Genomic DNA, 12,556 nt, shown 5'->3' with positions numbered 1-12,556 from the left:
GAGCTAAAAGGTTTTTTCGCGGGAAACGAATGGTCGAATATAATTTATATTTTGCAAACGCAATTATGAACGAATCTTCCCATGAAACAATCGCGAATCATAACACAAAGAAACCCGGCTGTGATGTGTATCAAATACATGACTAACAAGAAAGACGATCGCGATATTTGATTTTTTCAATCTAACTAAGTAGAAAAAAACCACATCAAACATAAACATACAGGTCACCACAAATCGGACTGCCTCAACTGTTATCGTGACAACCAGAGCCAGTCGCACCTTCGCACACACACGTACGCAAGCCCCCGAAAAACTAACCGACGACGAACGACGCGAAAAAAACATGCGACCCGACGGACAAGCATCGCAAAACGGACTCGATTGTTTTTTATGAGATATGATTTAGATTTATTGACCGAATTCTGTAGATTTTACGCGGATTTAAATATTTATTGAGCTAAATATGGAAAAAAAGAACAAATTAAACTCATTCACACTCTCATACACACACAAACCAATATGAGCAATTCTCGACCAAAACCGGAAATGGATTTTATTTGTATTTTTTGATTTGGCTCTAACTTTGTGGGGGCCTTCTCTATGACCAAATAAGCTATTTTGTGTGATTGGTTCATCCATACAAGTCTCCATACAATTTTGGCTGCTGTCCATACAAAAATGGTATGTAAATATTCAAACAGCTGTAACTTTTGAGTGAATTTTCTGATCAATTTGGTGTCTTCGGCAAAGTTGTAGGTATTGTTGAGGACTTTTGAGAAAAAAATAGGTACACGGAAAAAAATTGCAGTTTTTTTTATCTTCTTTTTTGACTAAAACTCAATTTCCCAAAATACGTATTTTTTGATTTTCGAGATTCTTTGATATGTTTTAGGGGACAAAAATCCGCAACTTTTGAGCCATAGAGAAACATGGTCAAAAAATCTGCCGCCGAGTTATGATTTTTTGAACAAATAGTGATTTTTGGAAAAAATCGAAGTTTCATGCAAAAACAAGATTTACATTATTTTTTAATGCAAAATTGAATTTGCAATCGAAAAGTACTTTACAGATTTTTTGATAAAGTGCTTTGTTTTCAAGATATAGCCACCGAAAGTTTGATTTTAGCGAAATATTTGCAGTTTTTGAATTTTTAAAAATAGTGACCATGAGTGACCATTTCTAAAAAAAATGTTTTGAAGAGTTCAGAAAATTTGCTATAAAAATTGTCTAAGAGACATTAAAGACAATTAACAGCTTAAACAGCCACATTGAGCCGTTACCTGAATCCTTGTTGAGTAAACGTTTGTTGCCTGCCTACTCAACGCGAAAACATGCGACTTCCCGAAGGTTAAGCTGTTACCTATACAGGCACCAAAGAAGAACAAGGAGGTAGTACCTACAGTAACTACAAATACGGATACACCAGCGATGAACCTTCAGTCGAGAACAGAACACTGATGAAGTCTGCAAGTAGTAGACGAAACACGTATCAGTCAAGATATTAAAAATATATAGCGGAATTAAAAGGAACAACTCGTCTCTTTGTATTCACACATTTAACTAAATTTAACTACATTTAACAAATTTAACTACATTTAACAAAATTGAAATCAAATTAACTAAATGTAAACAAAATTAACTAAGTTTAAATCAATTTTACAAATTAAATAATATTTTACCAAATTAAACAAAATTTTCAAAATTCAATTCTGCAAAATTAAGTAAAAATCAGTTAGATTATGTTATATTAAGTTAAATTTAGCATAAGCATAAGCATAGGTGCCCACCCGCAGTTGCTACTCCGTTATTGACCAGGACCTCCAGAAGTTACATCCACGAGCCGTGGAAGATGAGTGGGTGCTATCTTTCCTCGCTTCGCAACTTCTCAAAGGCCCCCATCATGCTGATCAATACCGGCGCCGGCCACGACCAGTGGTAGGGTCACGGGGAAGTGGATGGGATTGTTAGTCCGATACTTGAGTGATAGAGACCGCCCAATCGACTGCTTCTCCGACAAAGTATCACATGAGTTTTGAGGGGGTTAGTAGATGGGTATGAGGTCAGGATTTACGAGTGGCAGTGATGTGACCATGAGCATTTTGTTTATCGGTTGAATTTTTTTAAATCTTAGGCAGCCGACTGCGGAAAGATAGATAATTGATTATTTAAAATGGTTTATTTTTATCGAACGCGTGCCAGCCGAGCAGTAGTGCTATGGGCTGGACTTATCAGTATAATTTTACTGTTTTTACAATTTAGATAACGCGAGCAAATTTCAAAAATAGTAAATAAATGACGCTTTACTCTTCATAAAATCGATAGTTTGATGAGTTAATACTAAAACTGAAAGTTGGAATAAATTTTTACGATCATTTACGACGAAAATTATCGCGAAAAAACCGGACTGCGCGTCCCCAGAAGCACTGCACTTATGAAGGCATTATTCAATTATTATGACCAATCACCCCATGCACACAAATAACGACACAAAAGAGACAAAAATTATCGCGAAAAAACAGGACTGCGCGTCCCCAGAAGCACTGCACTTATGAATGCATTATTCAATTATTATGACCAATCACCCCATGCACACAAATAACGACACAAAAGAGACGAAAATTATCGCGAAAAAACAGGACTGCGCGTCCCCAGAAGCACTGCACTTATGAAGGCATTGTTCAATTATTATGACCAATCACCCCATGCACACAAATAACGACACAAAAGAGACGAAAATTATCGCGAAAAAACAGGACTGCGCGTCCCCAGAAGCACTGCACTTATGAAGGCATTATTCAATTATTATGACCAATCACCCCATGCACACAAATAACGACACAAAAGAAACGAAATTATCGCGAAAAAACAGGACTGCGCGTCCCCAGAAGCACTGCACTTATGAAGGCATTATTGAATTATTATGACCAATCACCCCATGCACACAAATAACGACACAAAAGAGACGAAAATTATCGCGAAAAAACAGGACTGCGCGTCCCCAGAAGCACTGCACTTATGAAGGCATTATTCAATTATTATGACCAATCACCCCATGCACACAAATAACGACACAAAAGAGACGAAATTATCGCGAAAAAACAGGACTGCGCGTCCCCAGAAGCACTGCACTTATGAAGGCATTATTGAATTATTATGACCAATCACCCCATGCACACAAATAACGACACAAAAGAGACGAAAATTATCGCGAAAAAACAGGACTGCGCGTCCCCAGAAGCACTGCACTTATGAAGGCATTATTCAATTATTATGACCAATCATCCCATGCACACAAATAACGACACAAAAGAGACGAAATTATCGCGAAAAAACAGGACTGCGCGTCCCCAGAAGCACTGCACTTATGAAGGCATTATTCAATTATTATGACCAATCACCCCATGCACACAAATAACGACACAAAAGAGACAAAAATTATCGCGAAAAAACAGGACTGCGCGTCCCCAGAAGCACTGCACTTATGAAGGCATTATTGAATTATTATGACCAATCACCCCATGCACACAAATAACGACACAAAAGAGACAAAAATTATCGCGAAAAAACAGGACTGCGCGTCCCCAGAAGCACTGCACTTATGAAGGCATTATTCAATTATTATGACCAATCACCCCATGCACACAAATAACGACACAAAAGAGACGAAAATTATCGCGAAAAAACAGGACTGCGCGTCCCCAGAAGCACTGCACTTATGAAGGCATTATTCAATTATTATGATTTATTATCATCAAAAGAGACAAAAATTATCGCGAAAAACAGGACTGCGCGTCCCCAGAAGCACTGCACTTATGAAGGCATTATTCAATTATTATGACCAATCACCCCATGCACACAAATAACGACACAAAAGAGACGAAAATTATCGCGAAAAAACAGGACTGCGCGTCCCCAGAAGCACTGCACTTATCTATGTTATATTAAGTTAAATTTAGGTAAATTAAGTGAAATTTAGTTGAAGTTAAAAAAAAGTTAAACTAGGTTAAACGAAGTTAAGTTAATTTAAATTTATAAAAAATAGTAAAATTAAGGTAAATTTAGTTTATTTAAGTTAAATTTAGTTTAATTCAGGTTAATTTAGTAAAATTTAGGTAAATAAAGTTAAATAAACTTATATTAAGTTTAATTAACTTAAATTTAGTTGAAATAAGTTTAATTAAGTAAAGTTTGGTTAAATTTAGGTAAATTATGTTAAATTTAGTTTAATTTAAATAAACAAAGAAAAAAATTGTAGAAACAAGTATATTAAGTTAAATAAAGTAAAATTTGGTAGAAATTAAAAAAAAAAAACTAGGTTCAATTTAGTTCACGTAAGTTTAACTAGGTAAAAAGTAGTTAAATTTAGTAAACTAAAGCTAAATTCAGCTAAGTATGTAAAATTTAGTTAAATTTAGAAAAAAAAACAAATAGCTGAAATGTACTAAATTTTGTTCAATTTAATTAAACAGGGTTAAATTTAGTTTAATAAAGTTAACATTAGTAATTTGATTTTAGTTAATTTTAGTAGTAAGATTTAGTTAACAATAAGTGAAATTTATTTAAATTAAGTTAACTTCAGTTAGAGTTAGTTAAATTTAGAAATTAATGATTAAAATGTTTTACAATTGATTTTATTTCAGTTGAATGTAGTTAATTTTAGTAAAATATATGTGAAATTTTGTATAAGTAAATTGATTTATGCTTAATAAGAATCAGTTTAATTGATCTAAAATTTGTTTAATTTATCTTAAATTAGTTTATTTGATTAAAAATTAGTTAAATTGATTTATATTTAGTCAAATTGATTTTAATTTATTTTGAATTCAATTTATAGTGAAATGTAATTAAATTTTGCAAAACGTGTTTTTTTTAAATTTCGTTACAGTTATTTACACTATGTTAAATTTAGTTACAATGAGTAAAATTTAGTTGCAATGAGTTAAATGTAGTTAGTTTCAGTTATATTTTTTAAAATTTAGTAAAATTTTACTAATATTTACTAAATATTTCTATATTTTACAAATTTAGCAAAATATAGCTAAATTTTACATACATAAAATCAAATTGACAAAACTTAACATAATTTTACTTCATTTTACTGAATTTTACTCAAATAAAGATAAATTTAGCATAATTTAACTTTATTCAACTTAATTATACTTAATTTAACTAAATTTAGTTCAATTCAACTAAAATTTACTCAATTTAGCTTAATTTCTCTAAATTTAACTTAATTTTACTTAATTCAACTTAATTTCACTACATTTAACTCAATTTAACGAAAATTTACTTAAAATAACTAAATGTAACTTTATTTTACAGATTTAACTAATTCATCTACATTTCGCTAAATTCAACCATTTTCAATTAAATTTAATTAAATTTAGTGAAATTCAGCTTTTTAATTTTTCTTAATTTAAATAAATTTAACTAAATTTAACTTTATTTAGCTAAATTCAAGTAAATGTTTCTGAAATAATTTATTTCAACTTTATATAAACTAATTCAACTTAATTTAACGTAATTTTACTTAGTTTACCTAAATTTTACTAAATTTAGCAATATTTAACATAATTTTAATTTATTTATTTTTATTTAACTGTATATAACTTTATTTAACTATAATTAACTTTATTTAAGTTTATATAACTTTATTTAACACAATGTTACTTTAATTCAACATAATTTATTTAAATATGTTTTGATATAACTAAATTCACTATATTGAACTCATATCTTATTTTAACTTAATTTAACTAAATTCATTATATTCAACTTTACTTAGGAAACCCAATTTAACTTTGTTGAGTTTAATTTAGTGAAATTTAATTTAATTTATCTAAATTTAACTTAGTTTAACTGAATTTAACTAAATTTAAAGTCAACTGATTCTTACTAAATTTAAAGTCAACTGATTCTTACTAAAAATTTTACTAAATTTAACAAAATTTATCTTAGTTTAACTGAATTTAACTTATTTTAACTGATATTTACTGAAATCAATTTAATTTAATTTACCGAAATTTAACTAAACTGAACTATTGAACAAAATTTAGCTAAATTTAACTAAACAAATTTACAAATTTACAAATTTCAACTAAATTTAATTAAATTTTACTATTACTAAATTTAGCTAAATTTAACTAAATTTAACTAAATTTAACTAAATTTAACTAAATTTAACTAAATTTTACTACATTTTACTACATTTTATTAAATTTTACTAGATTTTACTTAAATTTACTAAATTTTACTAAATATTACTAAATTTTACTAAATTTTACTAAACTTTACTAAATTTTACTAAATTTTACTAAATTTTACTAAATTTTACTAAATTTTACTAAATTTTACTAAATTTTACTAAATTTAACTAAATTTTACTAAATTTAACTAAATTTTACGAAATCTACTAAATTTTACTAAATTTTACTAAGTTTTGCTAAATTTAACTAAATTTTACTAAATTTTACTAAATTTTACTAAATTTTACTAAATTTTACTGAATTTTACTAAATTTTACTAAATTTTACTAAATTTTACTAAATTTTACTAAATTTTACTAAATTTTACTAAATTTTACTAAATTTTACTAAATTTTACTAAATCTACTAAATTTTACTAAATTTTACTACATTTTGCTAAATTTTACTAAATTGTACTAAATTTAACTAAATTAACTTAATTCAACAAAATTTAACTAAATTTCACTATATTTAAACAAATTTTGCTAAATTTTACTAAATGTTACTAAATTTTACTAAACTTAACTAAATTTTACTAAATTCAACTTAATTGAACTTAATTTAACTTAACAACAAAAACAAAAATTATGATTTTCAAATCAACAAAACGTTTTGTTGATTCAAATATGCCTTATTTTTCTGCGTGTTTGCTAAGTTGCCTTTTTCATTGAAAATTCTGAGATCCGGGTTGAAAATGCGAGAATGAGGTTAGATTGCTAATTTTGAAAATCAATCCAATTATCATTTTTCAAGCAGATCTTTGTTTTTATGGTAGAAGTGACTTTTAAAAATATTTGTCCACTTGAATAATCTACATTCTCAATTGATTAGTTAGGTTTTGGTTGATTAAAACATTCCCTTATTTTGAATCAGATAATGAACAGGTTAAATCGGCAATCACAAAAATATTTTCGTTTATATCAATTAAGCTATTCATTTCTTACCTGAAAATGGTATAATTTGCTATTAATGTCGATTTTATGATGAAATAAAACAATTCCGTAGTAACATTTCAATAGGGCGAATCTGCGTTTGTAAACAAGCAGTCTATCCCTTTTGCTTAAGTGACAGTTCACGTCAAGTAAGACAGGGATAGACTGCTTGTTTACAAACGCAGATACGCCCTATTGAACTGTTACTGCGGAATTTCAAATTTCAAACCAATTTACTCGCTGTAGGTTATAATGAAAACATCACCCCAAGTTTGAGCGACCTCTAGTGGGGGGTAATTTTGACGTTTGATTGCCTAGTCCGACGACGATCAGCTGGTTGAGTCCAGCAGCAGAATTCAAGAAACTGCACTATGGGTGCAGATCATGAATTTGGTGGTCAAAATTATGGAAAGAAGTTCAATGTGTTTTGAACAGTAACCGAACAGCGAAAATTTGAATCGTCATTCTTCGATGCTTTGCGCCATCTGCCGGAATTATGGAGCTTTTGATCGCAAATTGGCTCCTGAAATTAAGCCTAAATTTGAGATATTATTGTTCACAACGATAAAGCTAATTTTTCTGAGTATAATGGCCCTTTGTACGACCGCAAATGATTTAAAATGGATTTTCAAATCAATTAATCGGGGAGACGTTGACAATTTTTAAATTTAAGGCCACAAGGTTTGCTCTAATTTAAAAATCTAGTAATCAAACTATTTTTGCTGTATTCTTTTTTAGAAATGTGATCCAGAAACCGTGAATAAATGTTAATTTAATGATGGAATTACGTGATGTACCAGATAGCAGCATATTATCTTCATCTTCCTTTGCTACGCAGAATCGCATACAGAATGGGATACCACTTTTACTGATTTCTTTTCGTAGTCAAAGCAATAGTTTCAGAAAACATTCAAGTAATGTGAATAGTCATCCAGAATCATTGCTACAATCAGTTCAATATTCGGAATATCCAGAACATCATTCTTATCAATCAAATATATATCATCACATTAGAAATCCTGCATCTGAGAACGTTCATGAACATAATAGTGTAAAAATCATTAAGTCGTGGCCGGAAGATACATTTTACACATTATTTGCAGCAACTTTCACATTTGTTGGTGTTCTCATAGCAGTAGTGTGGATAATTATTTGGCTTAGAAATAACATTTGGCGTAGAAGAGAAATATCGACGAAGACAAGTAACATTAAAGAACATTTTACAAAGATGGATGAAAATAAAGACAAGCTTCGGGAAGCATCTAAAGTGAATACATGTTTACAAATAACCATTACAGATACAGAATCACATGATTTACTAGTCGAGGATACATTGACTGCAGAAAATGATATAGCTCGAGACAAAATAACAAGTCGTCATATGAATATGCGTCAATTAGAGACTTCACAACAGACGATCAAACAGAATTGCCAAGAGAAAAAAATAAATAAAAAAACTCGAAAACAAATAATAAAAACGGAAAATGTGATCATAGTAAATGTTGGTGAAAAAGATGGGGAATGTTCATTTTCTCGTTTAAAACTCCGTAAAAACAAACATGTAGATGCTGAGGTCGAGGAAATAAGAGCAAAAGATTCCGATCAAACCTTAGCCTCAATAAAAAATGAAATGCATTCAAGAGAACAAATGTTAGATCAAAAGTTAGAAGATAATTTTGAAAAGCACTCAGAGATTAGCTATGAATGTGATAAAGATTCTTCAAATAATTCAGATACGTCGTCTTCCTTTACCTTTATACCACCTCCAACACCGTCATCCATTTCGTCATCTGTAATTTCGTCAGCTGTTAACATTACACCGAACACTATCATGGGAAGTTTTAACAGTGCTTGTGAAGTCAGTCAACAGTTCACGTTTTCACCTAAACTGGTGAATGAATATAAATCTGAAAAATCATCTGATAACCAGAAAATTGTTGGAATCGGTTCAAAGACCGCAAATTCATATTACCGTTTTCCTGATGTGGACACCTTCACTCCTCCTTCTATTCAATATGATGAAAAACCCTCGAAAAGAATATCTCTTATTTATCCTTGCATTTCGCCAAAACATCTTAAGCAAAATGATGCGTCAAATTATCTGGTACAACAGGTAGATCAGACGACGTTCAACAATATTCATGAGATAACTGAACAATCGAATCATCTTGCTCAAAATAGTGCCTGTCTAAGTGATCGAGCATCAAGGCGAGCCCGGCTGAAGTCTATTTCTCTAGACTCGGAAGGAGCCCGATTAGTAGAAGAAAACCTGTCTTCTGGTATTCCCGTGGAGGAGTTGGTAGAAAGAGCAGCAAACCAGGCGCATTATTCATCTGCAGAAAACCAGTCGCAGCCAACTGAAATGGCTGCTAGTAGCAGTTCTGCATCCTGCAGAAAGCAACGAAATATCTTGAATCTAAAATTGAATTTAAATGATAAAGATAAGACATTACCGGTTGATGAAGAGTACAGACTAAATGATTTCTTTTTCGAATACTATGATTACGATGACGAAGAAGACACCGAGGGTAGAGTTAAATTGAACCGTGGTGCAGCTTACACTGAAAAACATCCAAATCAGTTCTCTCAGAGGCTCCAACCAAAGACACCCACCTTGAACCTGACACGCGAGAAAGCCAACTCCCTCGATTCAGAACAATATCTGAATTATCTTTTACCTACAACAAATCAGACGTTGTATGGATCCGAAAAAGAAGAACAAGAGCTTTCAAGCAAATCTTCTACGACGTCAATTCGCGTTTCTTCACTATCGGTTCCAACTACACCGAAACGACAGTTCCATAGGTTACCACATCAGCAACAGCTGGTTTTTGGCAAATCCAAACAGAACGGAAATATCAATGACAACTGTTCTGTCGTCTCCAACAGCCCATCATCGGATCGGTATTTACTAAGCGGGTTTAAGCATAGGCTTTGCAGTTTTGATGAAAAGACCTGCGTATATAACAATCAAATGGTTACCGAAGCTGAAAGTTTATCATCGAGCATTCGAATATTATCGAATGATCAAAGTGTCACAAATTTGAGATCAAGACAAGTTTTTTCCAGTAGTTTCACTGATAGACAGCTGAAGACGATATCAATAGACAATCCCAACAAGAACAGATCCAGTATTCTACAAAGAAGAGGCTCAAACCACAGTCTAACATTAAACTTAGAAGCATCCTCAACTTTGAATAAAGGGCTTTCAGCATCTAATTTTAGCTTGGGAAACCATAAAGGATCTTATCATAACTTGGTCAGTTCTTCAAGTAATCTAAACCATCATCAGTCAGATCAACAGTCAAGCCATCAACAGCGACCTCTAAACGTAAAAACAAAAAAAAACCTTTTGCAGCGGCGTGGTTCCAACACAAGCCTTGTATTGAACTTGCAAGGTTCTACCAACAGTCTGAACCGATACAACAGTCACAACTCTCTAAATATTCATAATCAACCCAACAATCGCCCGTTGAAGAAAGGACTTATCGAGAGAAGAAATTCGAATACAAGCTTGACTTTGTTCAACGAACAAAATCCTGCGTTATCAGTTTCCAACTGCAACCTTCCCGGGTCAAACTGTAGCTTAAATAGCATGGTCACATACCATACGCAAAACGATGGTCTGATGTTGGAAGAAGACGAACATCAAGTAGCTTCTAACAATAACCAATCGAATTATTGTGGAAGAGTAGATTCTAATGCAACTAACGAATCCCACTTATCATTAAGCTGTGCACAACATTCTTCACGAAGAAAATTTCTCAGCTCTGATAGCATTCACAATATTGCTCGTTCTAGAGCTTTATGCTGTTGTCAGCAAGAAGTGAGCAACGTAAAAAATCTGCGTATCTCACATAATCGAGATATTGATGATTCATGTAGTGGTGAGTATAACCTACTAAAAAAAGGTGCAGGTGGTTATGTTCTACATGACCAATATAACAAAGAACTTTGTACAAAACTCCTAAAAAATTATTTTATTTTATATTTTCAAATCATTGCCTATTTATTTAATCCTTAATAATTCATTTCAAATAAATGTTTTCAATCTTTGGCACCTCTGTGAAAATAAATTGCGAAAACACGAAAATATTGCCAAAACAAGTATGGTTCGGAAAATGTCCCCCCGGGAGGACCTCCCAGAGGGAACCGGCCACCATAGACAAACAGACGTGACTCTCCATACAAATTATTTTTGAAATCCATCGTCCTTCATCAAATCTCCAAATCACGGCGACGTTAGCGCTGCCTGGTGAGCTTATGCCGAAGCTCAGCCCAAACACACCAATACAAACCCATTACTGTCATGTGTCATGTCAGTGTATGCGTGAGACAATCAAGCCTTAACGATTGTAAACATTAGCAGCTGATTCGAAATAATGTTGTTGTTGCTGATCATCAGTAACAAAATCAAAATAAATAAATCAAGACCGACGGCCGAAAATGACGGTGGGTCGGTTCCGTTTCCGATGGCAGAACCTCGTGAGGCAAATCATGTGGCAGCACCTGCAGCGATGCAAACACAATGACAGAAACCACACCACTGGTCCTCCCCGTTGCTTGCATGTTCCGTCTAAGATTCCTCCTCCACCGAAAACATGAACCATTACACCTGACACCATCATCAACAAGATATCCCGGTCACGAAAACACTAGTAGTGGCCACCGGAATAGGAAAATCCAATTCAAAACTAACGGAATTGATCCCCACGATAGGCGTTTGGAAACACCTGCAGGTAGCGTGTCCACGGCGCAATTATGTTGCCAGCCAACAAAACCAAATGGGCCGAATGAGACGAAAAAAATCGCGAAGAGTGGCGCTCACGATCGACGCAACATCGTCAAAATGCCAAAAGGACGACCAGCAGCAGCAATCTGAGCAGCAGTCCGCGAAGGATAAGCAGGTTGCTCCGAAGGAGATGACTCCACCACAGGATCCAGCCTATCTGGTTAATAGTGGGGTAAAGGGTATGCCCTCGCTAGTCAGACGCTCATCTGACTCTGGCCGAAACTTCCCCAAATTTGACCCGCAAAGTCTGGATAGTGGATTACCGTTGGATTTTCTGAATTTCATTATATTTTTTTTGTTTTCATTTGCTGCCTCACACGTGCTCACGCTCAACCTAAAAACTAAAAAAAACCACGCATCACACACACTGAGAAAAGACGGGCGAGTTGTCACGACAGCAGCGCCATCATTGCCGGGTGAGTGGATGCCGAAACAAAATTGCATTTGAAATAGCCGTTTTTGAAGGACGATGGTTCGGCACTCGAGTGTCCCGTCTGTTTGTCTGTGCGGCCACTCTAGGTTGTGACCACCATAATCAAAATGGTAATTTTCATGTCCAGTATCAAAACCATGAATTTTGATACCCA

General features: G+C 33.0%; 1 protein-coding gene and 1 pseudogene across 2 annotated transcripts in view; one reads left to right on the top strand and one right to left on the bottom strand.

Moving 5' to 3' along the window:
* The window catches only part of LOC119770762, a 99,352-nt gene that overhangs the window by 16,445 nt on the left and 70,351 nt on the right, over positions 1 to 12,556 (top strand). For both annotated transcript variants that reach the window (XM_038266237.1, XM_038266238.1), the window contains exon 3: positions 7,916 to 11,064. In XM_038266237.1, the coding sequence (XP_038122165.1) occupies positions 7,953 to 11,064 (3,112 nt within the window). In that variant the 5' untranslated portion in view covers positions 7,916 to 7,952. The remainder of the gene's footprint in view (positions 1 to 7,915; positions 11,065 to 12,556) is intronic.
* Positions 1 to 12,556, bottom strand: part of LOC119769153 — a 65,980-nt pseudogene that overhangs the window by 20,231 nt on the left and 33,193 nt on the right.

This window comes from Culex quinquefasciatus, chromosome 3 (genome assembly GCF_015732765.1).
Source record: "Culex quinquefasciatus strain JHB chromosome 3, VPISU_Cqui_1.0_pri_paternal, whole genome shotgun sequence".
Lineage (NCBI taxonomy): Eukaryota > Metazoa > Arthropoda > Insecta > Diptera > Culicidae > Culex > Culex quinquefasciatus.
This window is presented reverse-complemented; position numbering and strand designations above follow the sequence as displayed.